The sequence below is a fragment of the Typopeltis vanoorti genome, chromosome 8 (assembly GCF_054136105.1).
Source record: "Typopeltis vanoorti isolate ZY-2024b chromosome 8, IOZ_Tvanoo_1.0, whole genome shotgun sequence".
NCBI lineage: Eukaryota > Metazoa > Arthropoda > Arachnida > Uropygi > Thelyphonidae > Typopeltis > Typopeltis vanoorti.
The window spans coordinates 37,929,046-37,955,051 of record NC_143556.1 but is presented as its reverse complement, the minus strand read 5'-3'; the positions used below and the strand labels follow the sequence as shown (position 1 = coordinate 37,955,051).

The 26,006-nt window shown below is 35.5% G+C and overlaps 1 protein-coding gene across 1 annotated transcript in view; it reads left to right on the top strand.

Moving 5' to 3' along the window:
• Positions 1 to 26,006, top strand: part of LOC150103936 (E3 ubiquitin-protein ligase CCNB1IP1-like) — a 164,115-nt gene that overhangs the window by 89,192 nt on the left and 48,917 nt on the right. Inside the window, exons 5-6 of the mRNA XM_090397101.1 lie at positions 4,687 to 4,801; positions 10,820 to 10,840. Of these exons, the coding sequence (XP_090253227.1) occupies positions 4,687 to 4,801; positions 10,820 to 10,840 (136 nt within the window). The remainder of the gene's footprint in view (positions 1 to 4,686; positions 4,802 to 10,819; positions 10,841 to 26,006) is intronic.

Genomic DNA, 26,006 nt, shown 5'->3' with positions numbered 1-26,006 from the left:
TAATCCATTTCTTTTCAGAATATTTCTGACTCTTTTGGTGTATTCCATTACTGCCTGTTGTTTAACTTTCAAGTGGAGAATATCACCAGCTTCTAGTATTCCTAGGTATTTTATAGTGTTAATTAGCTAAAATTGCTTTTATATACTTCTCCTGATCAAAATTAAAATTGCTAGCATCATTCATTTTTCCTCATTTAATGGATAAAATTGGACATTTATCCCAACCAAATTCCATTTTGATGCCTTGACTGAAAATAAGAACCATGTTCAGTAATGAATCTATTTGCTGTGCTGATTTTCCATATAACTTCAAGTCATCTATATAAAGTATATGGGAAATTTTGATATTATATTTAGGAATTTCATATCCAAGTTTTGTTTGCTTCAAAATCATCGACTAAGGTATCAAAGAAATGTTAAAGAGTAATGATGACAACTTTGTTTTTGATGCTATTACTTTTCATCCATCCTTTTTTAAAACTCTTTAAGTTGCTCAGATCAGCTCGAAGTTTGTTGACTTTTTGTTCCAATCGGATTTTCCATGGCAGATTGCTTCATCTTCGGCCTTTACTCTTGTGCAAGAATAAACCTTGGAAAATTCCATGTTTAATGCTAGTTTAATTGACTATTAAAGTTGATTCTATGATTTCATAGCAGCAACCTGAAATGAACATATGTTTTTTGCTAATTCTAAATATTTGTAGTGATTTTAGGATCCAGGGATGTGGGAGGGAATCAAATGCTTTCTTATACTCTATCCATTCCATGTTTAAGTTAGTTTTTCATCTTTTTGAATTCTGAGTATCATTTTATCAATAGGGATCTGGTGTTTTGTTCATCTAGTTTTTTGAGAATTGCCATTTTGTTCAGTCAGATAAATCTGATTATCTGATAAGTAGTGGTATATGGAATTTGCTATGATTGTGTGAACAGCTTAAGCATAGTTGGTAAGCATGTTTTTGGATGATAGTTACTTGGGTCCACACCTTTATCCTTCTGTCATGAAGAGAAAAGTATTACTTTAACCAAAATCCATGGAGTTCGCCTTTGCCAGGTGCACTTCAGTTTTTTAATTCTCTAGTCTGTGCACTTATCATTTCTTTAGTAATAATGACATTTTGCTTTTGTTTAATTTCTGATTCTATTTCCTTAATCCATGAGGTTTATTATGTTCAATAGGATTATACCAGATTGACTTCCAAAATTCGAGTGTTTCTTCTTTTCTGGTGAATAATTGTTTGCATTGTATTTCTCTGAATAGGTTGAAAGAAGTAACATCGGTTCAGTTAAAATTGCATATTTTGTACATATTGGTTGATTCTTGCTTCATATCATTTAATTTTCTGTGCACTCGCTATAATTCTTTGCTTTAGCTCTGTGGTAACTTCAGTAAATGTTTTCTTGGCCAAATTATATGTATTTATGAGTTTGTTTTTGATGCTATTATTTTTCACCAATCCTTCTTTAAAACTCTAAAAGTTGCTCAGATCAGCTCAAAGTTTGTTGACTTTTCGTTCCAATTGGATTTTCCATGGTGCAGATTGCTTCAGCTTTAGCCTTTACTCTTGCAGTTTGCAACCAAGCTATATTGTAATGATATAAGCTGTGCTGTATGGGAGCTGATTTGTTTCCTTTATATTGTTGGTTGCGATGGTTTCTATCACTATATTTGTACCTAAGAGGAGCTATTTTAGTTTAGATTTATATGAGGCTTTTAATGTTGGTAGTCTTATACGGTCATTTATGGAGTTCATATGTTTCAACATCCCTGACTTCATTCTACTTCTGTCAAAACATTCTGAGGTTGATCATCAGCTTGCTGCTCACTGAGTTGAATTTAGAAATTAGATATAGCTACCTCCTGATGATTTGCTGTAACTGGAGCTGTTGGTTTATTACATAATGCTTGCAGCTCAAGTTCAGAAAATATTTTGTTGTGGAAAATGAAATTCTTTTGGTCCATATTTTGTGAAAGTGACCATGAGGTGATTACTTGGGTGGTTGCCAGCAGTGCAAGGACCCCTGTGAAAAAAGGGTATATGTGGAACTACAAGGGAGGTGATTATGAAGAGCTCAGGAGACAGCTTGCAGGTGTAGCATGGAATGAGGAGTTAGCTGGAAAAGAGATCAATGCAGCTTGGGGGATTTTCAAAAAATATTTAGTGGATGCAATGTCTAAATGTATACCACGGGTGAGAAGGTTAAATAAGTTAGGTGTGAGATGGATGAATAAAGAGATTAAGCATGCAATACAGAGAAAAAGGGCATTGTGGAGGCAGCATAAGAGAAGTGGAAGTAACCAATTTCATGAGTTCTACAAAGACCAGGCAAGGAGAGTGACTTGGTTGGTGAGAGTAGTTAAAGAGAGGTATGAACAGCAGTTAGCTAATGAAGCTAAAAAGAATCCTAGGGAGTTCTTTCGACATGTAGCCAGCAAAAGAAAGAATGATTATGGAAGGATGACATTGATTGGAGGAAATAATATAAAGACAGCTGTTGCAGAATGTGTGGTGGAGATACTTAATGAGCAGTTCATAAAGATCTTTCAATCTTGTGAATGTGACTTCATGGAGAGATTAAGAGCAGTTGATGATGGGGAGGAGAGACTGACTGTAAGTGAGCAAGAGGTGTTTGGGGAGTTGAGTAAACTAGATGTAAATAAGGCTGTGGGACTTGATAATATATCACCGCGTATTCTGAAGGAATGTGCCAGAGTGTTGACACCTGCCTTGACATATTTTTTTAATACGAGTCTTGCACTTGGTCAAGTCCCTAAAGAGTGGAAGGAGGGCAAGATTGTGCCACTTCATAAAGGAGGTGATCGAACTCAAGCATCAAACTATAGGCCTATCTGTGTGTCAGGTGTTGTGGTTAAGTTGGTATAATCTTTGATGGACAGCATGGATTTGCTAAAGGGAGGTCGTGTTTTAGTAATCTACTTACTTATTACAATAAAGTGACTGCTTCCTTGGACAGAGGAGAAGGATACACAGTAATATACTTGGATTTTGCAAAAGCTTTTGATAGAGTACCTCATGATAAGTTGACAGTCAAACTAGAGCAGATGGGGTTGGATATTAGATTAGTGCATTGGATTGGAGACTGGCTATCTGATAGGTATCAACAAGTTGTGTATGGGGGTGCAATATCCAGGAAAAGGAAAGTCACTAGTGGAGTGCCTCAGGGATCTGTTTTAGGGCCATTACTATTTAACTTGTATATTAATGATATTGGCGAAGATTTGGATGGAGATATTCAGTTGTTTGCAGATGATGCAAAGTTGGGATGAACCATAAAGAGTAGTGAAGATGTTGTGGCCTTGCAAGAAGACTTGAATAAATTGAGTGATTGGGCAAGCAAATGGGGATGCGAGTTCAATGTTGCAAAATGTAAGGTTTTAAAATTTGGAAAACAAAGATGGGATGCAGAATTTATGCTTGGTGAGAATATATTGTTGGAAGTAGAGGAAATAAGAGATCTAGGAGTGATAGTGGATAAGGATCTAAAATTTAGGGGACACATCGCCAAAATTGTGAAGACAACACAAAGACTTCTGGGAATGATGAGGAAGACACTGACGTGTAGAAGTAGGGAGATTCTTGTTCCATTGTATAAGGCTTTGATTAGGCCACACATGGACTATTGTGCCCAGATTTGGTCACCTGGTTTTCAGAAGGATGAAGAGATGTTGGAAAGGGTGCAAAGGCGACTGACTAAGGTAGTTTCTGGCCTCTGGAATGTCGAGTATGAGGAAAGATTGAAAAGATGTAATTTGCAGAGTCTAGTGGAGAGAAGGAAGAGGGGAGATATGATAGAGACCTACAAGTTGGTAAGGGGTTGTTATAGGATCAATGGTGGAGAAGTTCTACAGAGAATAGTGGGAGATCAGGGGAGAACCAGAGGTCATACCTGGAAACTGTATAAAGAGGGTGTGAGTAGGGGAGTGAGAGGCAGGTTTTTTTCGTGCAGAGTTGTGAATGATTGGAATGCCTTGCCTGAGAGTGTGGTGTCTGCAAGGAGTTTGAATGTGTTTAAGACCCGGTATGATGAGATGTGTGTGAGATAAAAGGACCTCCTAGATGAGTCTTTGACTCCATGAGGTCTTGTTTTAATAATAATAATAATAAGTCTTTGTTCTGTTATTGCAGAGTCTAGAAATTTTTGTTTCCAAATCATGTGCACACACTTTCTAAAACCCCGTTTTTCTGGTCTTGTTGGTAAAAACATTTGTAAAAACATTTCAAGCAGTTTCTATTTTCTTCTACGATCCTTTTTTTTTTTTTACATTTGGCTTCTTTCAGTCGCTTTTCAGCTTCCTGACCTGATTGCCCAGCAAAGAGAGCTGGGTCCTGTAGCCCACCTGTCACTTGATGCCCAGGATCCCCAACATCTGACACAGTCCTTGATGACTGATTTGGTATGGATTTCTTCTTGGTTTTCATCATTAAAATAAGGAATGGAGCACTGGTAGTCTAGCTCCTCAATTGATATCTGTCTGACAAGGGTGGCCCTGCTGGTAGTTATGCTACCGCCAGCATAGCTCTCAGCATCATTGAAGCATGCAAGCCTCACTACCATGACAAGGCTATGTTCCTTGAGGGATTATTGTTGTTATTATTATTATTATTATTATTATTATTATTATTATTATTATTATTATTATTTCATTATGCTATTCTTAAGCAGGTTTATCAAGAAATAATGTATCAAGAATTCATATCAAGCAAAGCAAAGGAGAGAGTAACTCAACTGGAACATTATTATGAACAAGTTCTTGAAAAATCTAGGGCTGAACTCAGTTGTATCCTTATTTATCTGCATTATATTGATTTCCACATTACTAGTTTCTACAGTAGCATTTTATATCTATAATAAATAGCCTTTTTTTTTAATTTTTGTACATTTAAAATGCAACTAGAAAAAAGTAAATTCCTTTTATTTTTTAGATTAATTATTTTGAAGTGGTTTTTTTTTGTCCTATTATACAAATCTGATTTCTAGAAAGAAAAAGAAATTTTTTGAGATTTGTGAATAAAAAATCATTGGATCATACATTAATTTTGAAGGATTACTTGATTTTTCTAAAATACTGATATGATTTAATGTCTAATATGTCAGGTTAGATAGATTCATTTAGTAAACATTTACAGAAGCAACCAACATTTTGTTGATTGCTTTTAATATCATTTTAATAGCTATGTCATATTATTAATTAGTGATATATTGATATGTGATATTATTGATTCTGCCATTTGTAAATAAACACAGCAGCTCATTTTTAGGTCTATAACCAGTCCTATACAAGTCACTTGTTGGTTGCGATTTCCCCACTACACCTGTCATTGCCCAATTACCTTTATATATATAAATATAACTAATTCTCTTTTTTACATGGCTTTTTTTTTTTTTACACAATTTCAAAATAACACAGTTTAGAAAACAAAAGCAATTCTATTTTTACGCTATATATTTTGATTTAACATGTGTTCAAATGGTGCATATTTTTAAATTTTCTGTTTGAATTCAGTTCTCTTTATGAATTCAGTTCTCTTAAAGAGAACTGATATTAGGGATTACTCTATACTACAGAATTATTAGTGATTACTCTATGCTACAGAACGTAGACAAATGCCAAGTAGAATGTATATAGCAAAATCACAAAAAACTATTGGTGGCTTTAAAGCAGCTGAGGATCATGTGACTCCATTATTTTGCAGCAGTGCTTCAGATCGTATATTAAAACCATTACTCATTAATTGATCCCTAAGACTGTGGGCAATGAAAGGTGTGGATTTTAACATGTTACCAGTGCATTGGAAGGCAAATAAAAAAGGTTGGGTTACTTTTAATGAATAGTTCCCAATGTTTCATTCCAGAAGTTAAACGCTATTTGATAGAAAAAAATCTGGACTTTAAAGTTTTATTGATTATAGACAATGTGCCCTGTTCATCCTGTTTTAGAACACTCAAATGTGAAATTTTGTTTTCTGCCACCTAATACAACCACTTGACCAGAGTGTGATTGCTACCTTCAAAACTTACTACATAAGAAGAACATTCCAATACATTTTGGATAAACTAAATAAGGATAATTTACTGACAGATATTGATGTGAGGAAGAAATTTTCTATGTTGGATTGCATCAAACTTGCTAAGTTGGGGTTATCAGAATTGAAACCATCAACTTTAAATGCACGCTGGAAAGCTACTTAGCCAGAAGTTATTCATTCACGTGAACCTTTTAACAGAAAAAAGCCTTAGAAACTGTTTTTCAACATTACAACCACTTCAGACATTTTACATGAAGCAGAAGTGAAGCCTGAATATGACACTGGAATAGTAGTTGGTGTACTAAGAATAACTTACATTTTGCAGACGATATCAATCTTCTGGCAGAAAGTGAAGAAGAATTACAAGATATAACCAGCTGTGTTTTAGAACATTAAAAAAATATGGATTATACATCAACCTACAAAAAACAAAAACAATGATAACCTCAAAATCAGCCATTGAATTCTTAAAGATACAAATTGGCAACAAGCAAATTGAGAATGTAAACAAGTTCACTTATCTAGGAAGCATGTTGAGTCAAGATGGTCATTCAAAAACCAACATTAAATACTGAATTGCTAAGGCAACCATGGCCCTACAGAAGTTAAAACCATTGTGGAGAGATAGCAGAATAGCAATCACAACCAGACTAAGACTAATTGACACCTTGGTGAATTCTATCCTCTTGTAAGGGTAGAATTTCAAAAGACAGGAGACTCCTGTCTTTTGAAATGAAAACTTACAGAAGACTTTTGAGAATTCCCTATACTGCTCATGAAACCAATGAAAATGTCTGAAAACTGATTGATTCAATAGACTGGAGGAAAAGGGAAAATATTCTGACAGTCAGAAGAAGAAGACAGATGAAATGGTTTGGACATGTGGAGAGGGCTAATGACATTCCAAAGCAAGTACTAGAAGGAATATTTCCGGGACCAAGGGTTAGGGGCCAACCTCGATTAAAATGGACTGATAACATCAAAAAATGGACATATTCCTCCCTTTCTCAACTGACATCAAGAACAAGAGACCGAGATGATTGGAGGAGGCCAACAAAGAATATCACCTACCAGCCATGAATGACCCAATGGTCCATTTAGGACTATGGGAGAGAAGAAGAAGTGAAGCCATAAGTAAGCAATCAGCAAAAAGGCAGAATTAATGGAAAGAACAAGATGTCATAATTTCTCTTCTCTATTTTCCCCATGCCTTTGAATAATCCCTTCAGGGTTAATTTGGTAAAATCCTCTCACCAAGATGACTATCTCTATCATATCATATCATATCATATCACCTCTTTTTTGCATATCCACCAAGTTTTGCTGTTTATATTCTCTCAACTTCCCCTCATAACTATCAATTCGGAGTTCTGATATTGCCTTAGCTACCTGTCTCTACTCATTCCAGAGTTTCCTCATCACTGTAGAAAAAAAAAAAAAAAAAAAAACACAGACAACCAAATTTGTTTATAGTAATCCACATATGGTGTGATCAGAACCTTATAAAGTGGAACAACCCCCCCCCATCTCTACTCATCATCATCCTCTTTATCATAGTAGTAATATGCTGTGTTATCTTTATGAATTTTGTAGTGTCTCTTCTTTGTCATCTGTCATACCAAGATTCTAAATCCCACCCACTCCTTGGAGTAAAGGTCTTCTGATATAAAGAGCATTATTTTGCACTTCAAGTGAGAAAAGGTATATGTGGAACTACAAGGGGGGGGGGGGTGATTATGAAGAGCTCAGGAGACAGCTTGCGGGTGTAGCATGGAATGAGGAGTTAGCTGGAAAAGAGATCAATGCAGCTTGGGGGATTTTCAAAAACTATCTAGTAGGTGCAATGTCTAAATGTATTCCAAGGGTAAGAAGGTTAAATAAGGCAAGTGTGAGATGGATGAATAAAAAGATTAAGCATGCAATACAGAGAAAGAGGGCATTGTGGAGGCAGCATAAGAGAAGTGGAAATAACCAATTCCATGAGGTCTACAAAGACCAGGCAAGGGGGTGAGGTAGAGACTTGGTTGGTGAGGGTAGCTAAAGAGAGGTATGAACAGTAGTTAGCTAATGAAGCCAAAAATAATCCTAAGGAGTTCTTTTGATATGTAGCCAGCAAAACAAAGAATAATTATGGAAGAATGACATTGATAGGAGAAAATATATAAAGACAGCTGTTGCAGAATGTGTGGTTGAGATACTTAATGAGCAATTCATAAAGGTCTTTCAATCTTGTGAATGTGAGATTGAGAGATTGAGAGCAGTAGATGATGGGGAGGAGAGACTGACTGTAAGTGAGCAAGAGGTGTATGGAGTATTGAGTAAACTAGATGTTAATAAGGCTGTGGGACTTGATAATATATCACCACGTATTCTGAAGGAATGTGCCAGGGAGTTGACACCTGTCTTCACATATTTTTTTAATACAAGTCTTGCACTCAGTCAAGTCCCTAAGGAGTGGAAGGAGGGCAAGATTGTGCCACTTCATAAAGGAGGTGATCGAAGTCAAGCATCAAACTATAGGCCTATCTGTGTGTCAGGTGTTGTGGTTAAGTTGTTGGAGAAGCTAGTGAGAACTAGGATCCAGAGTTCAGTTGGCAACAATGGAATTATCTTTGATGGACAGCATGGATTTGCTAAAGGGAGGTCATGTTTTTGTAATCTACTTACTTATTACAATAAAGTGACTTCTTCCTTGAACAGAGGAGAATGATACACAGTAATATACTTGGATTTCGCAACGGCTTTTGATAGAGTACCTCATGATAAGTTGACAGTCAGACCAGACCAGATGGAGTTAGATATTAGATTAGTGCATTGGATTGGAGACTGGCTATCTGATAGGTATCAACAAGTTGTGTATGGGGGGAGTGATATCCAGGAAAAGGAAAGTCACTAGTGGAGTGCCTGTTTTAGAGCCATTACTGTTTAATTTATATATTAATGATTATTGGTGAAGATTTGGATGGAAATATTCAGTTGTTTCCAGATGATGCAAAGGTGGGACGAACCATGAAGAGTAGAGAAGATGTTTTGGCCTTACAAGAAGACTTGAATAAATTGTGTGATTGGCACGGAAATGGGGATGTGAGTTCAATGTTGCAAAATGTAAGGTTTTTAAAATTTGGAAAACAAAGATGGGATGCAGAATTTATGCTTGGTGAGGATATATTGTTGGAGGGGGTGGAAGAAATAAGAGATCTGGGGGTGATAGTGGATAAGGATCTGAAATTTAGGGGACACATAGTGAAAATTGTGAAGATAACACAAAGGCTTCTGGGAATGATGCAGAGGACACTGATTTCTAGAAGTAGGGAGATTCTTGTTCCATTGTATAAGGCTTTGATTAGGCCACACATGGACTATTGTGCCCAGATTTGATCACCTGGTTTTCAGAAGGACAAAGAGATGTTGGAAAGGGTCCAAAGGTGGCTGACTAAGGTAGTTTCTAACCTCTGGAATGTCGAGTATGAGGAAAGATTGAGAAGATGTAATTTGCAGAGTCTGGTTGACAGTAGGAAGAGGGGAGATATCATAGAGACCTACAAGTTGGTTAGGGGTTGTTATAGGATCATTGATGGAGAAGTTCTACAGAAAATAGTGGGTGAATGGGAGAGAACCAGAGGTCATCCCTGGAAACTGTATAAAGAGGGTGTGAGTAGGGGAGTGAGAGGCAGGTGTTTTTTGTGCAGAGTTGTAACTGATTGGAATGCCTTGTCTGAGAGTGTAGTGTCTGCAAGGAGTTTGAATGTGTTCAAGGCACGGTGTGATGAGCTTTGTGTGTGATAAAAGGACCTCCCAGATGATTCTTTGACTCCATGAGGTCTTGGGGTAATAATAATAATAATAATAATAATAATAATAATAATAATAAGTGCATAAGTGCACTTAATAGCATTGAAACTGAAACAGTAACCCCCACTTATCTGTCCAAATTGAATTAACTATAAATAGAGAAAGGAAGCTGAATTATTACTGAGTGCTGTTTCTTTCTTTTTTTTTACTTTTCAAAGTATTATATTAATGCAAGACTATATTATTATTATTATTATTATTATTATTATTATTATTATAACACCTCCATGAAATTCAAAGACTCATTGAGGGAGGGCACCCACTCTACAGCTATCTGTCTCCACCAATTGCAACTACCTTCATCTGCACCATCACCATCCACTGCCCACCACCACTAGTATTTTCACAGGCAATCACAATCATCCATACCCACGGCAGGATTCGAACCCTCAGCCTTTTGGCTACAGAGTGGATACCCTATCCACTCAGCCAACCAGGCCTGCATATTAATACATGGAAGAACGACGGTATGTTGAGCCCTTCGATTGGAAAAAGCCTAAGTTTGATTCTCGTCATGATGGGAGGAATCTTTATATGGACGTTTTCAATCGAAGGTGAGTTAGCCAATCTCATACGGAGGTAGCAGGGTTTTTTCCTCCCGGAAACTCGGGTTTTTCATCCCACATACAGATAAATCGGTCCTTCTGAACACACGCAATTTACAGACAAAAAAATACTAGCTGTGGTGGTGGTAGTAGTGACCAGTAGATGCCGCTGATGTTGATTATTGGTAGTAGAGTGTCGGTGTAGTGGTGGAGATGGAGAGTTGTACAATAGGTATCCTCCCTCAATGAGACTTCGGACTCCTTAGAGGTGTCATGAATAATAATAATAATTAAATCTAATAATGTAATTTTTAGTAGTATTAAATTATTTATTACTAAATACATTTAAAATTTTCTGTAACAGTTGTTTAGCTGTAAAGCAACAGTTGGAAAGTAAGTGCATTTTTAAGTTTCTGAATTAATAGAAGTCCTGAAATTTTTAAAATTTTAATCATTATTATTACATATTACTTGTATTATCTGTGATGACTATCACCACCACCTAGCCTACACAGAATTGTGAAGACTCACTATATCACGAAGCTCACTTATTCCCACAACTCACCAAAATTTCTTCATTTCTGAGAATGATTCCTTATGGTTGGAAGGATTATTATTATTACAGACATCTTCATGGAGGCAGAAGAATCATCGAAGGGGACCAACATTAACACTTATTATTCATACAATACTTGTTATAACCTATCTTTAGACTCATTCACTCAGAGCACTTACATACTGGTTTTATCCATTCCAATTGTTCACCACCTCTCCAAGCAAAAAAATCTGACCCTCACACCTTTAATAATTACACTCTTAGACACCTTCCACTTCCCCTAGTTCTTTCTCTGCTCATTGCATATCAAAAAAATTAATTTTGTATCAGTCTTATAGAGTCCCTTTAGTAACTTATGTTTCTATCTTTTCTGCTCATTCTCTAAAGTTTACAATACACATCTAATCTATGCTTAGAGGGAACATTCCACAGACCTATCCTCATCTTGGTCACTTGTCTCTGGATCATCTCTACCACCTCCTCATCACCAAGAAACCCAAGTAACTGAATCTCTGCATATTAGTCAAAGTACATCCATATCATAACCTTATAAAGGATAACAACCTTTCTCTCTGTCTCCACTTGTCAGTGTGTTCTTCAACATCTTTTGAGCTATTCTGCCAAATTTTACAACATACCCTCTGAACTTCAACTCTGTCCATCATCATCATCCTCAAATCCCTAGCCTCATCAAAATCCTGCAATCTAGTAATTTAATACATAGTATGTAATCTTTTCATCCAAAGTACATAACCATACACTTTGTCACATTAGACTGATAGCAATTATCATTTGCCCATAGTGCCTGCTTGATGATTTACATCATGCAGGCACTGCAAGCTCCCCGGTTTTGTATCATCAGCAAACAAATGAATAATCCCCTCAAATTATGTCTCACATCATTAATATACTAATTAAACCGTACTGTTCTGAATCACTGCCCTAATCATAGTCATTCACCTGGATTGTATTCCACCATATATTACTCTCTGGTGTTTTTCTCGCAACCCTTCTTCCTGTCTATGTCACTAGCTTCATATCATTTCCATTTGCTCCAACTTATTTAATAGTTTTTCATGCGGTATTCTATCAAATGCCTTTGTAAAGTCCAGGAGTATCATGTTGTATCATACTACCGTTATCTCATTCTTCTCATTATGATATATCTGGGATACGTCACATCTCATTCTCAGTTTCACTCTATTATAAAATGCAAGTAAATTACTAAGCTAGGGCCTACCTATCAAAATACCATAGTGCATCATATTCCTATATACTCTTCCTGAATTCTACATTGAACCAACTTTTCCAATCCCTTAACCACCACTCGTGAGATAGTAATTTTATGTATCTCTCACCTACAAAATGTAAAACTATAGCACATAGGTAGGCTTTTGATATTTTTGTTAGTTTTATTAATTTTATATGTCATTATGAGCTCCCGTATCTCGGTCGGTATAGAAGAAGCCCTTTGTTCAGAAAGACCTGGGTTTGATTCCCGTCAGTGACGAAAAACCCAGAAACTCGGTTTTTCATCCCCAAGAACAGACAAACTTGCCCCATGAACACACACATCTACAGACATAGGACACACCTGGAGGCATAGGGCTAACCACCTTATCTTTGAGTGATGGTTGCAGTTGCGAAGTCTAAGAATACTTGGAAAGTCATGGGTGCTTAAGTGCCTATTAGGACCACTGATAGGATAGGAATATGTCATTATCATCAAATTCCTGCAGTGTACCCTCAGGGAGTGTACAGAATATTACAATAGTACTACATGTAAATGTAAGTTACATGTAGTACTATTATTATTATATTATTATTATTAATATTATTATTATTATTATTAATTTCCTTTAAATAAAATACAAAAAATATATAAAATGATTAACTTCGTGTCAACAATTTTCTTCTAAATGAATCATTTTATATATTTTTTGTATTTTATTTTTTGCATAATAAGGAAATCCTACTCTAGAGACTAAACATGGAACTTTTTTCAAGCCTTCAGGTTCTGATAAGCAGGGTTGTGGTCTACCACCAAGCAATGAAATTCCCACTTGAAGACAATTATAAACATCCACATCAGGATTCAAACTTACAACCTGTTGATTGTAGTTCGAATACGCTAACCGCTCAGCTAACCATGCCAGCTATATTGTCTGTAATTTGCTACTTCTATCTTGGAGACTTCTTTATGTATTGAACTATCTTGCACTCTCTCTCAGAACCTTGCCACAGCTGAGATTTAGATTAAACAGCTTAGGCAGAGATAGTAGCAGTTCTCTTGCACATACTCATAACACACACACACACACACACACACACACACACACACACACACACACACACACACACACACACACACACACACATGTGTGCACAGGCCAAAATCCTATCCAATTCCACTACTGTATTCAAATTGATATTTCTCAGTATTCTGAGCATCTTCAGTTCATCTACATGAATTTTCACATCAGTAACTACAATATCTTCCCTTGTATGTTATACACTTTCAGATAATGTAGTAGTATCCAATGAATTTCTCCTGTTTCTCTCACTCTCCTTGTCAGCACCAATTAAAGCTTTTCTTCAATAATCATTCTTCCCCCTACTCCCCACATAGCAGAAAAACTTTCTAGATTTCCTTTGGCCTGTTTGGCTGTTTTTCTTATTCTCTCATTATCCGATTTATCCCTCCATACCATGCTAGTCACCCTTCTTGCTTGTGCTTTGTATTACTCATGGACATGCTGATCAATTTTTCTTTATGTTCCTTCCACAATATTTTTTGTATTTTTTTAAAATATAACATTGCAAAGCTTATTTTCTTAAGGAGCACCCTTGATATGAAAGCACTGGGTTTTTCCTGTGATTTTAATGAATAAAAATATTATGACATAAATAATTATATATATTCAGACATACCTTGGTGTAGACTTGGAGTGCTTAATGTTCTTGTCTTGCTAACCTTAAAATTTACATGGAACATGAAACAAAATGATACATCATTAATAATTATTATTATTAGTGACACCTCCAAGGACTCATTAGTGGAAAGTACTCTACAACTCTCCATCTCTACCATTTTAATCCAACTACACAGAACTACTGCTGCCAACATCATTTACACAGAACACCATCTACTGCCCCACCACCACTAGTATTTTTTATCTGTAAATTGTGTGTATTCTCAAAGCTGATTTTCCTGTATGCAGGATAAAAGGGTAAAACCGAACACCAAAAATAAATAAATTACAAGAGAATTAAAAAACTGAACTATAATATAAAATAAAGATTAAAATACATGGAAAATTTAAAACTTGAAATAAATAAATAATGTGGCAGCATAATGGAACCCTCAAAAAAAATGAATGAATAAAATAAAAAGGTTGCATTACAGCGTATGAGCCATTTGGATTTTGGTGTCATCTTCGGAGATGTGAAGACCACTTGAGGAAAAATGGCTGAAAACAGTGAGGCCAGTGGTGGCATATACTTAAATGGTTACATCAAATTTTTTAGTCATTGCTCATTGGCTGATAGAATCTCAGAGTAATTTAAATACAGTGGAGCTTCCAATTCTCCAAAATCCATAGGGGTAATGAATGTTTATAGAATTTCTGTCACATCTTATGGCTATGGTTTCTGAAATCCTAACATGGATTCATTATTTTGAAGGTACATTATGGTCATTTTTTCAATTTGAGGAATGTGGTTCTGTTCAAATGCACAAACAGCAATTTCAGTTTTACTGATATTTGGTTTTATTTTGGATTTGATTCTTTTTATTGGTTAGAGATTTGGGAACAAGGACATTGCAATATCAAAAATGTTCTTGTAGCCGTGACATACAGGCCAACATGCTATCCAATCCCACTACTGTATTCACATTGATATTTCTCAATATGAGTTCATCTACCTGAATTCTCACATCAGTCTCTGTCACATCTGATTGTCAAGCCTGTATAAGTAGCATTGCAATCACGTGGACAAGGAAATTTTTTAAACCACATTCCAGAGAATTTGAAGCCATCTGGTGTGAAGTGGAAAACTAACAAGATCAATTACATAGTGGGGTGTTGTTACAGACCTGGTGGATCAGTTGCTAGTAGTGAAGAAATGCATCACCAAATAGAGATGATGGATGCAAAAAGAGTAATCATAATGGGAGAGTTTAATTATCCAAATATTGATTGGATAGCAGTAAAATCTCATGAGAAGAATGAAACAGAATTTATTGAGCTATTACGAGACTCCTTCCTCGAGCAGCATGTGATAGAAGGAACTTGAGGTGAAAGAGTATTAGATTTAATTATAGTGTCAGAAGGTGTTTCACTTAAACACAGAACTATTCTGCCTGACAGTGGTCATGTGGTACTCACTTGGTAAGCGACTAAGTTTATGAATGTCCCATTCAGAAAAGGTTACATGCTAAACTATAAAGTAGTAAATTATGACCAACTGAGGCATATACTAAGTTCAGCAGATTGGTATTGGTTGCTGGATGGGAAGAATATTGACAGTGCATGGGAAGCATTTAAAAAATACTTAAATGAAGCAATATCAGAATGTGACCCAAGAGTTCGAAGAATAAATAGGGTAGGAGTCAAATGGATGTGTAATCTTATTTAGCAAGAGATTCGTAAGAAACAGATGATGTGCAAGGAGTACTGTGTGCATAAGAATGATGTCCATTATGAAAATTATAAGCATGAGGCTAAAATAGTCACAACTGTTGTATGGAATGCTAAGTCTGAGTATGAAAAGAAGCTGGCTTTGCAAGCTAAATACAATCCACAAGTTATTCTATCAACTAATGAGTGCCCATATTGCTAAAAGCTATCAACCAGTTATGCAACATTGAGTTCACTGCTACCTCTTTACTAGATGAAGAAACTCAGGTGTATGAAGAAGGAGTATTAGAGCTGTTGCACAAAATGAATAAGAATTCAGCAATAGAGTCTGATAAGATATTAGCAGGGGTGTAAAAATAGTGTTCAACTAAACTGGCTATTCCTTTGACCAGTCTATATAATTTGAGTCTCAGAACAGGGAAGATTCCACATGAGCAGATGGAATGTATGGTAATCCCATCCCATTGCACAAGAGTGGTGCATAGACTGATGTATCCAACTATCGACCAATCAGTATCTCAGGAGTGGTAGTGAAGATTTGGGGAAAAAATGATTAGGACTTGCATTCATAAATTTGTTGACAGTGAATCTCTGTTTTGCAATAAACAGCATGAGTTTACTAAACAAAGGTCATGTTTTAGCAACTTGCTCTTTTTCTATAATAATGTTACCATTGAACTAGACAAGAGAAATGAATACACCATAATACTTTTGGATTTTGTTAAGGCTTTTGACAAAATAAGGCATGGAAGACTGTTGCATAAATTGGAGAATATGGGTTTGGATTATAAAATATTAGTGTGGATAAGAGAATGCTAACTGACAGATATCAAAGAGCAGTATGTGGGGGTTGTGAGGCTGCAAGATTTAAGGTAACTAGCAAACAGGAGAAAGAGGGGTGGTATGAAAGAATCATACAGGATTTCAGTTGATGGAATTTTTCACTTTATGGAGGGTATAGATTTAGTTAGTAGTGATTTAAAGAGATGGTGACATTTGGGTACTTGATGCCCAGGTGGTGGGAACAGGGTGCCCACTAGCCTATAGCCATAATAATAAGGTAAACTATTATAAGAATAACCAAGATCTAGTTAGTAAGATATGGGAGGGGCATGGGGCAACTCCGAGGTTTACCAGTACCACCATTTCTTTACATGGCATGTGGAGCACAGATAGCTATAAGGACTTAAAACAGCTTGGGCTTACGCAGAAGGATATAAAAGTTCTTTCCTTGAGGGCCCTACAGGGCATAGTGGTGGCATGGCGTTGCTACCAGAGAATGACTACAATGATAACTAGAACAGGCATAGGGTAAAACACTTGTAAAGGCTTAGGCCTATATCAAGTCTGGATGTGATATAAGGGGTAGTACTGCCCATAACCAGTACAAAGATTAATAAAAATAAAATAAAATAACTAGTGGTGTACCATATGGATCTGTATATTAATCTGTATATTAATGCTATTGGATAGGATGACAGGCAACATTTGCTGATGCAAAGATAGGTAGGGTAATCAATCGGGAATACAGCTGATATGTAGTACTTGCAGAATGATTTGAACAGGCTGGAATCATGCCAAAATGAAAATTCATGCACTTTGGCATGATTAGATATCCAGTGTAGTATTATATTGATGGAATTATGCTAGTAGAAACTGATCAGGCTGGGTCTTTTGAACTAGCCTGATCAGTTATCTTTTGAGTTGTATGTGCAAAAATTGCAAATACAACTCAAAAGATAATTCCAATGCTGAAATGAACTTTGACATGTAAAGATAAGGATGTCATTTTGCCTCTTTACAAGGCCTTGTTAAGACCTCACTTGGACTATTGTGTGCAGGTCTGGCTCCTGATTTCCATTGTGATTCTGATACAGTGGAGAAAGGATTGCAAAGGAGAGTGTTAAAAATGATATCAGGATTGCGGAATACTGATTATGAAGACAGATTGAGAATTTGTAGACTGCAGACACTAGCAAACAGGAGAAAGAGAGATGGTATGAAAGAATCATACAGGATTCCAGTTGATGGAATTTTTCACTTTATGGAAGGTAGAGAAAGGAAAAGAAGGCATCCTTGGAAGCTGAGAATGAATGCTGCTAAGAAGGGGGGAGGGCTAGATTTTTCTCTCATAGGGTGGTGCGTGATTGGAATGGAATGCCATTAAATGTTGTGTGCAAGCAGTGTGAATGAATTCAATAATAAGTATGATAGCTGATGCATTGTAGTCTTCCTCGATGAATCCCTGACTCCCTGGAGGTCTCATAATAATAATAATATGCATTTTGGATATATGGTAATTTTACTGTTTTATACGTTGGAAAATTTTCTGTAGTGACAGGAATGGTTATTCTACTTGTGGCTGTCAGGTTTGTGTAATTTATTGATTGTGTAGGATATTTATGATTTTTGAAATCTGTGTTAATTTTTTAATTTCATTATTAAATATCTGTTCGTAGTCGAAAATTTATATGCATTTATAAATTGTGAGAGAATAACTGTTTTTTTAATGGTGTATGGATGACAGGATCAAAGTGCAGGTAGTTCCCAATATGTGTAGGTTTGTGGAATATATTTTTAGCTATATGGTCACTGGATCTAATTAACTTGAAATTTAGAAAATGTATGGATTTTTCATATTCTAATTCTATGGTAAATTTAAATATAGTTATCATTAAGTGAGGATTGTAGGGAAGTTATACATGTTGAGTCTCCAATGTATAAAACGTCATCTGCATATCTTGGCCATAAAACATAATGTGAGAGAGAAGGGAAGGGTTAGTAATTTATCTAAAACCCTTTCTTTTTTTTTTTTTTCCTTTTTTTTACCAGCTCCTGTTTTATGATGTTATTTGTCCATTATTTAGTACCACTTGGTTTACCCTTCTGAATATGGAGGCTGATATTATTTCCCTCAAATTTGCTATGCATTGTTGACGATTACTGACATCCATGTTCTTCCCTTGTTGCTTCTTTACCATGGCACTGCTCCAAGCTGCCCTCTGAGTTTCATATTTTCCTGCCCACCTCATCCACAACCATCTGCCCCAAATCCACCATGAAAACTTTGTCTTCCTCAATGCACATCTACCACTCTGTACACTTCTTTGCATTTATAGAAGACTTAATAAAAAAAATCTGGGTTAAATCATGTATAGAATATGAGAAATTCTTATGAGAGTTTTTCATTCAAAAATGAATTAGCTGGTCATGATTAAGATGGCAGAGTTTTTTCTCCAAGGAAGTCAAGTTTTTCTTCTGCAAAATCTCCACAATATTTGTCTTGTTAGTTCAACAACTTATTTTAAATATTTCACCTCTTTACTTAATGTTTTCTGAGCTTTACATATTACAGTTCCTCACCCTGTCTCAATAATTGATGTTATACACATCCCTAATACTGCTTTTGTTACCACCTTTTGGAACATTTTTAAACATTCTGCATCTGTCACAAATTGTAGTAACCAAATTTGTATAATAGCAATCCATATGTGGTCTGATCAGATGTTATATAATGAAATAACCACTTCCTATGTTTCTGCCAGTGAATGCTTTCTTTACTGCTGCAATGATATCTACAATTCTTGCCTTGCCATGACTCTGCTGAATTTCAACTTCCCCAAGTATTATTTTTCCCCTCTTATTTTCTTGTTTTTTTTTTTTTTTTTGCAAATCTTCTATGCACAAAAGATTGTGAACTAATAGCACATTAGTACTGCAGATCAGCTGATGGTCAGATAATCCGAAAACCATACTCTAGAGACCAAACGAGTTAACTTCCTTCCATTTCAGGCATTTAGTTAGTATGACCTTTACACTAGGTAGTAATGAAATTAATTCATCTGCCTCCTAAAGTAGGGTGACCAGATTTTCAAAACAAAAAAAAGGAACATTTTGAATTTTTCAGCAATTAAAAAAAGGGACAAAAACAGGACACTTCTGGTACACTCTAAATAAAAATGAAATAACATATAATTACAGTACACAGGAATGAAGTGTGCATTATAATTATAGAGTATCAGCATTATCGAATTATTATTATATTTATATGAAGACATTATTTCTTCCAAAAGTGTTGGTTCTTTCAAGATGCACTCATAAAAGTCAACATACGAAATGTCAAAGTGTGTCTTGATCACAATTATTGCTTTCACAGTCTTGCTGTTGAAGCGGTTCTTTTTATCAGACCATAAAGAACTCATGAGAGAAAAAATTCTCTTTACAGTTGCATTTGTTCCTGGGATTGCGATAACAAACTCAACAATTGGCAGTATGTTTTTGTAGTGGATGTTTTTTTTCTTGGAGCACCTTAAACACACCACTTTTTGTCCACTTCAGCATTTGTGTTCTTCTATCTTCACAACATTATTTATATGGCTGATTTCATCAAATAATTTGTCTTCATCAACAATATTGAATATTTTGCTGTCAACATCACTGATTACTTTTAGGCAGCTTGCAAATTCAGCCCAAGTTAGTGGAGTTTGCAATTTAATCCAGTGAAATGCTTTCAATGGCTGGAAATGATAAGTCCATTTGCTTAAATATTCAAGGAAAGTACCATAAAATAATTTTGTAGTGTCTAAAAATTCTTTTTCATCAAAGACACCCTCATCTTTGAACTCTGAAATGATTGATGACATTTTAAATGTTTGAAAGTTCTAAGCTTTAGTATTTGTAATTTTCTGTCTGAGCAATTCCAATACTTCTAGCACTTCAGTTGCCAAAATATTTTCCCTTTCTATTTTTGTTATTGTTGCTAAGAATATTTTCAGTGGCTTTGCATGAAATGGAGTCCAAGTATTGATTGTTGGTTACTGAAAAATGATTTCAACAATGTGGGGCATTTATCTTGTGATAAAAAATAACATCCGAGTCCATCATACATGTCAGTAATCCTATTCACAGCTGGTAGTAATGATTAACCATCTTGTTTGTACACTACCTAGAACATGTTTGCATTCAATTTCTGTAAATGCGCAGAAATTCTTCAATCCCTCTACTCTCACGGTAGAAATACTGAAATATTTTATTTACAATTGTTTCAATATCAATAGGCAAAATATCAGCACTTGTCTCTACACATTATGAACAACATGAACAGTACAGCCAATAATTGCATGAATGTTCATTTTTTTAACCCTTTGTTGAGTCTTGAAAATACATTGTTTGTATCCACTGAAGTTGGTGTTGCAGTTATCTACAGAAAATGCAATAATTTTCTCAGTCAGCTGCTGTTTCTGCAAAATATCCAACATATGATTTGCAAGCAGTTCTGTTGTTTCTTCTGTTATGGTCTGAAAATCTATCACTTTAACCCGAATACCTTCATTTGGGTTTAAATATCTAACAAGGACAGGCACTAACTTCAAATCTCTGTGGTTTGATGTGTCTACCATAACTGACACATATTTGGCTTGTTTCAATTCAGTTGCTATTTCTTGCATTGCGTAAGGTGCCAGGGCAGTCACTAAATTTGATTGGCACTTTGTTCACCTACATGTAAATTTCTTTTGAAATAAATTTCTCACTATTGCAGAGGTGCAGTCCATTGACCTCAAAGAAAGGTTAAGTTTCAGTGCATGAAACGCAAACAAATCTTCTTAAGCTGCAAGACATTTACTTTTGTCAGTTAATTTCCATTTTGAATTTTTCATGAAAAATGATATAACATCTTAAGAATTATCAGCATACTAGCACAAGGGAAAAGTATATTTAATATATTGCCAGATATTTCAGTTTGGAAATAACAAACTATCATCAGTGACTTGACAGGAAACAGTCTTTTACAAGGTAGAATACAAACAATTGTTCATTCAAAATTAGAACGAGCCATGTGATGTTACCTTGCTAATCACGATATCATTGCACTGAAGAAAGGTAAACATAAGAGTGAAGAAATAAATTTACAATGCCATAAAAAAAACTTAATTTATAAAATCATATTAAAGATATCATTAGACAGATGTAGTATCTAGAAGGTATTAATTAAAAAAAAATAATTAATGTGTTCTTCGGATCAAACTTTCCCATATTTTTGACAAGTATATGCAGTCATTCCAATTCAAGTTAGGGAGTTGAAGTAAGGCCTCACCACTCTCTTTGAATAGGTGTTTGAATTTATCGACATCTGTGTAGAAGGCAAGTTTTAGACCAGAGAATGTTGTGGTTTGTCTCTATTCCGTGTTGGACTACACGTTATCTGTTCGAATCCTACAAACCAAACCAAAACAACAAAGAATCAATACATCGAGTTCCAATCCCATATATCTGGAATTTCAGAACCCATTTCAAGAATTCTGAAGAAATATGATCTAACAACTACTTATATTCCTATCAATAAAATATTCACCTATTTCCCATCGTCTAAAGATAAACATTCAAGTATGTCTCTTCCTAGTGTATACCAAGTTCCATGTGATTGCCACCTTTCCTACTTTGGACTTACTGTATGCTCTATAGAAAAAAGAATGCAAGAACATGAATCTTATATTCTTCACAACAAATCCAATAAGTCTGGATTGGCGCAACACAGAATAGAGACAAACCACAACATTCTCTGGTCTAAAACTCGCCTTTTACACAGATGGCGATATAAATTCGAACGCCTATTCAAAGAGAGTGCTGAGGCCTTACTTCAATGTCCTAACTTGAATTGGAAAGACTGCATATCCTTGTCAAAAATATGGGAAAGTTCAATCCGAATAACACATTATTTTTTTTTAATTAATACCTTCTAGATACTACATCTGTCTAATGATATCTTTAATATGATAAATTAAGTTTTTTGTATGATTGTAAATTTATTTATACATGTAATTTATTTCTTCACTCTTATGTTTACCTTTCTTCAGTGCAATGATATCGTGATTAGTGATGTAACATCACGTGGCTCATTCTAATTTTGAATGATCAATTGTTTGTATTCTACCTTGTAAAAGACTGTTTCCTGTCAAGCCACTGATGATAAGTCTGTTATTTTTCAAATTGAAATATCAGGCAATATATTAAATATACTTTTTTTGTGCTAACGTGTTGACAATTCTTAATTTCATGTCACAAGTTTCTCTCAAAAGTAGATGTAACATCTTGACTTGAACTGCGAGCAGCAGCTGCCAATTTATGTTTTTGCTTCGTGAAATGCTGTTTTATATCAGAATGGCCTCCATGTTCAATTGAAAAAGCCAAACGACACACACGGTACGTTGCAACTTGTTTGTTGTTTAATCATCTTTCAAGAAGGGATATTCTTCTTTTAACTCCAGAGTGAAACTACACTTCCTTTTTGGCATGATAAAATCTGGATGAAATATCACCACTCACAATATATACTCACTTTAACTTTCTCAGTTACTAACAGACCAGCATAAAAAGCACAAAACAATGGTATGGTAGACAAAGTAACCTTGTTACCATCCAGATGTAGCAGTGCTGCCACTGGTTGCAGCATTTTCATTATCTCAGAGAGAGCATGTTCATAACGGTTGATAATCGTCACAGCATGCATGTTTTTGATCTCAAGCTATCACGTGTCACTAGCAGAGACATTATCCTTTTCATATTCGAACATACAAGAATGAAGTCATGCGATGAATTCAAAAAAGGGACAAAACGAGACCACGGTTAATAAAAAGAGATAATTAACTTTAGTCCCGTTTTGTCCCTTTTCTGAATTCATGGCATGACTTCATTCTTGTATGTTCGAATATGGAAAAGATAATGTCTCTATTAATTGTGTTTTGTCGGGACAACGGGACGAGTCTAAAAAAAAGGGGACAATCCCGTTAAAAAAAAAAAGGACATCTGGTCACCCTATCCTAAAGATAACTGAAGGTAAGTTAGCTGGTTTCATAGAGAGGTGGCAGGACTTTTCCATCCCACAGAACAGGCAAACTAGTCAAAAGAACACACAATTAACAGAAACAATACACTGGCCTCCATAATGATTGATTCTCCAAAAAACCTTAAAGACATTCACAAACATCCATTACTTGCAGTGGAATTTATACTCATTGCCTACTCGTTGGAGAGCAGAAGTGCTATCCACTCAACCAACCATGCTTCCCCTACTTTCTTATTAAATCAAAGTAAATAGAATTCATCACCTATCTCTTTTCCAGTGATGGCAGGAATACCAATTATATTGAACTATTATTCCCACCATCATTTATTAATGCTATTTCAAATGGAATAACAAGGGATCCTTTCTTTTAGGGTTACATGGTGATCAGCATTCATTTTAAAAATTTTATGGAATCTACAACCGTGTTAAAAAACTTTTTTTTATTATCCTGACGTTTCGATCTTCACATCAAGATCATCATCTGGAGCGTACATAAATATACAGGACAAGCTGAGTTACATCATTAACTGTAAGCTAGAGAGAGACAATGATTTGATCACGTTATTCTACTGGCATGACCTCTGGTGGAAAAAAAAATTTTTTTTTTTATATCAAGCTAAATTTTATTTTTCAATGGCAGGAATAAACATTCTTTTAGATAGTTTTCTTTCAGAAACAATTGGTGTCCTATTTTTAGTATTACAATTCTTATTTTTGATTTATAATACTGGATTTTCTACAGTCCTGTTTATAGTTCTCCTTGGTGAGGAAGGTCAAATATATACCTTCCATATGTTTGGGATTTTTAGACCATCATTGTTGTTCAGATTGGGGTGGTTGGTAATAATCTCACAGGCTTCCTTGAATTTCCGTTTATACCATGTTCTAGTGTGATGTAGACAGCTGGTGGTTTTCCAGTTAATTCTGTGTAAGGTATTCAGGGCATGATCAGAAAGGCCAGCTTCACCATAATTATTATATTTAATGTGTTGTTTATGTTCTTTTTGTCTAAATGGGAATAGTGCGTCCTGTTTCTCCTATATATGGTATGTTGCAGGTACAATAAATGCGGTATACTCCAGGGTGAGCTAGTGGAGGGAGCGGGTCTTTGGATGAGTTGAGTAAGCTTTTTAATTTTGCAGGAGGTTTAAAGGTGGCTTTGAGGTTGTGCTTTTGTAGTACTCTGTTTATTTTGTCTGATATTCCTTTAATGTAGGGAATGGTTATAGTTTTACTGTAGTCTGGTTTATCTTTGTTTTTTATTGTGGTTTTGTAGAGAATTTTGTTAATAGTGTTTTGGCTGTATCTGTTTTTTTGTAAGTTATTACTGATAATTTTAAATTCATCTTTCAATGCCTGTTCACTGGAACAGATTGTCTGAGCTCTGTTTTTTAGCGTGTTGATGACACCTAGTTTTTGTGTTGGGTGGTGGTAGGAGTTTATATGCATATATTGTCCCGTATGTGTCGGTTTTCGGTAAATAGTGAAGGAAAGATTGCCCGAGGGAAGACGTGTAACAAGTGTATCTAGAAACGGAAGTGTGTTGTGTTTTTCAATTTCAATTGTGAACTGTATGCGTTTGTGTTGTTTGTTTAGATGGCTAAGGAATGTGTCTAATGTCTGGCAGCCATGGGACCAGATCGCAAAAACATCGTCAACGTATCTAAGCCAGACTTTGGGTTTTAGAGGGGAGGAATCTAGGGCAAGTTGCTCAAAATGTTCCATGTAAAAGTTAACAATGGGGGGGAATAATGGCGAGCCCATGGCTGTGCCTTCTTTTTGTAAGTAGAAGGCGTTTTGCCATACAAAATAACCCGTCCGTAATACATGCGCAAAAAGTGCCGTGATATCTGGAGGGAATTTGTTCTGTAGGAGAAGGATTGTCATTGATTGGGACATCCATAAAGAGGACAGAGATGTCAAAACTGACTAATAAATCATCTTTTTCTAATGTAATGTCTTTGATGATGTTTATGAAGTATTGTGTGTGTTTTTGATATAGGAGGAGGAATGGCCTACCAACCCCTTGAATGTTGCTGCTAATTTTTTGGCTAAGTGATACGTCGGGCTATCAATTCCTTCAACGATAGGTCTTAACGGGATGTTTTCTTTGTGAATTTTTGGTAGCCCATAAATTCTTTGGGAGCACGCGTAGTGAGGAAACAGTTTTTACTGTATCTTCGGGCCATATGGTAGTTGACTTAAGTAGTTTCTCTGTTTTGTTTTTGTTCTGTTAGTTGGGTTATAGTTAACTGATTTGTATGTGTTATTGTCAGAGACCAGCAGATTCATTTTTTCTATATAAGTGGTATGGTTTAAAATGACAGCGGCATTTCCTTTATCTTGATGTGAAGATCGAAACGTCGGGATAATAAAAAAAGTTTTTTAACACAGTTGTAAATTCCATAAAAATTTTAAAATGAATAACAAGGGATAATAAAAAAAGAGACATTAGTCATTCCCTGATAATGCAGAGGCCTCCATAGCCATAATTCCCCCAAAAAACCTTAAAGACATTCA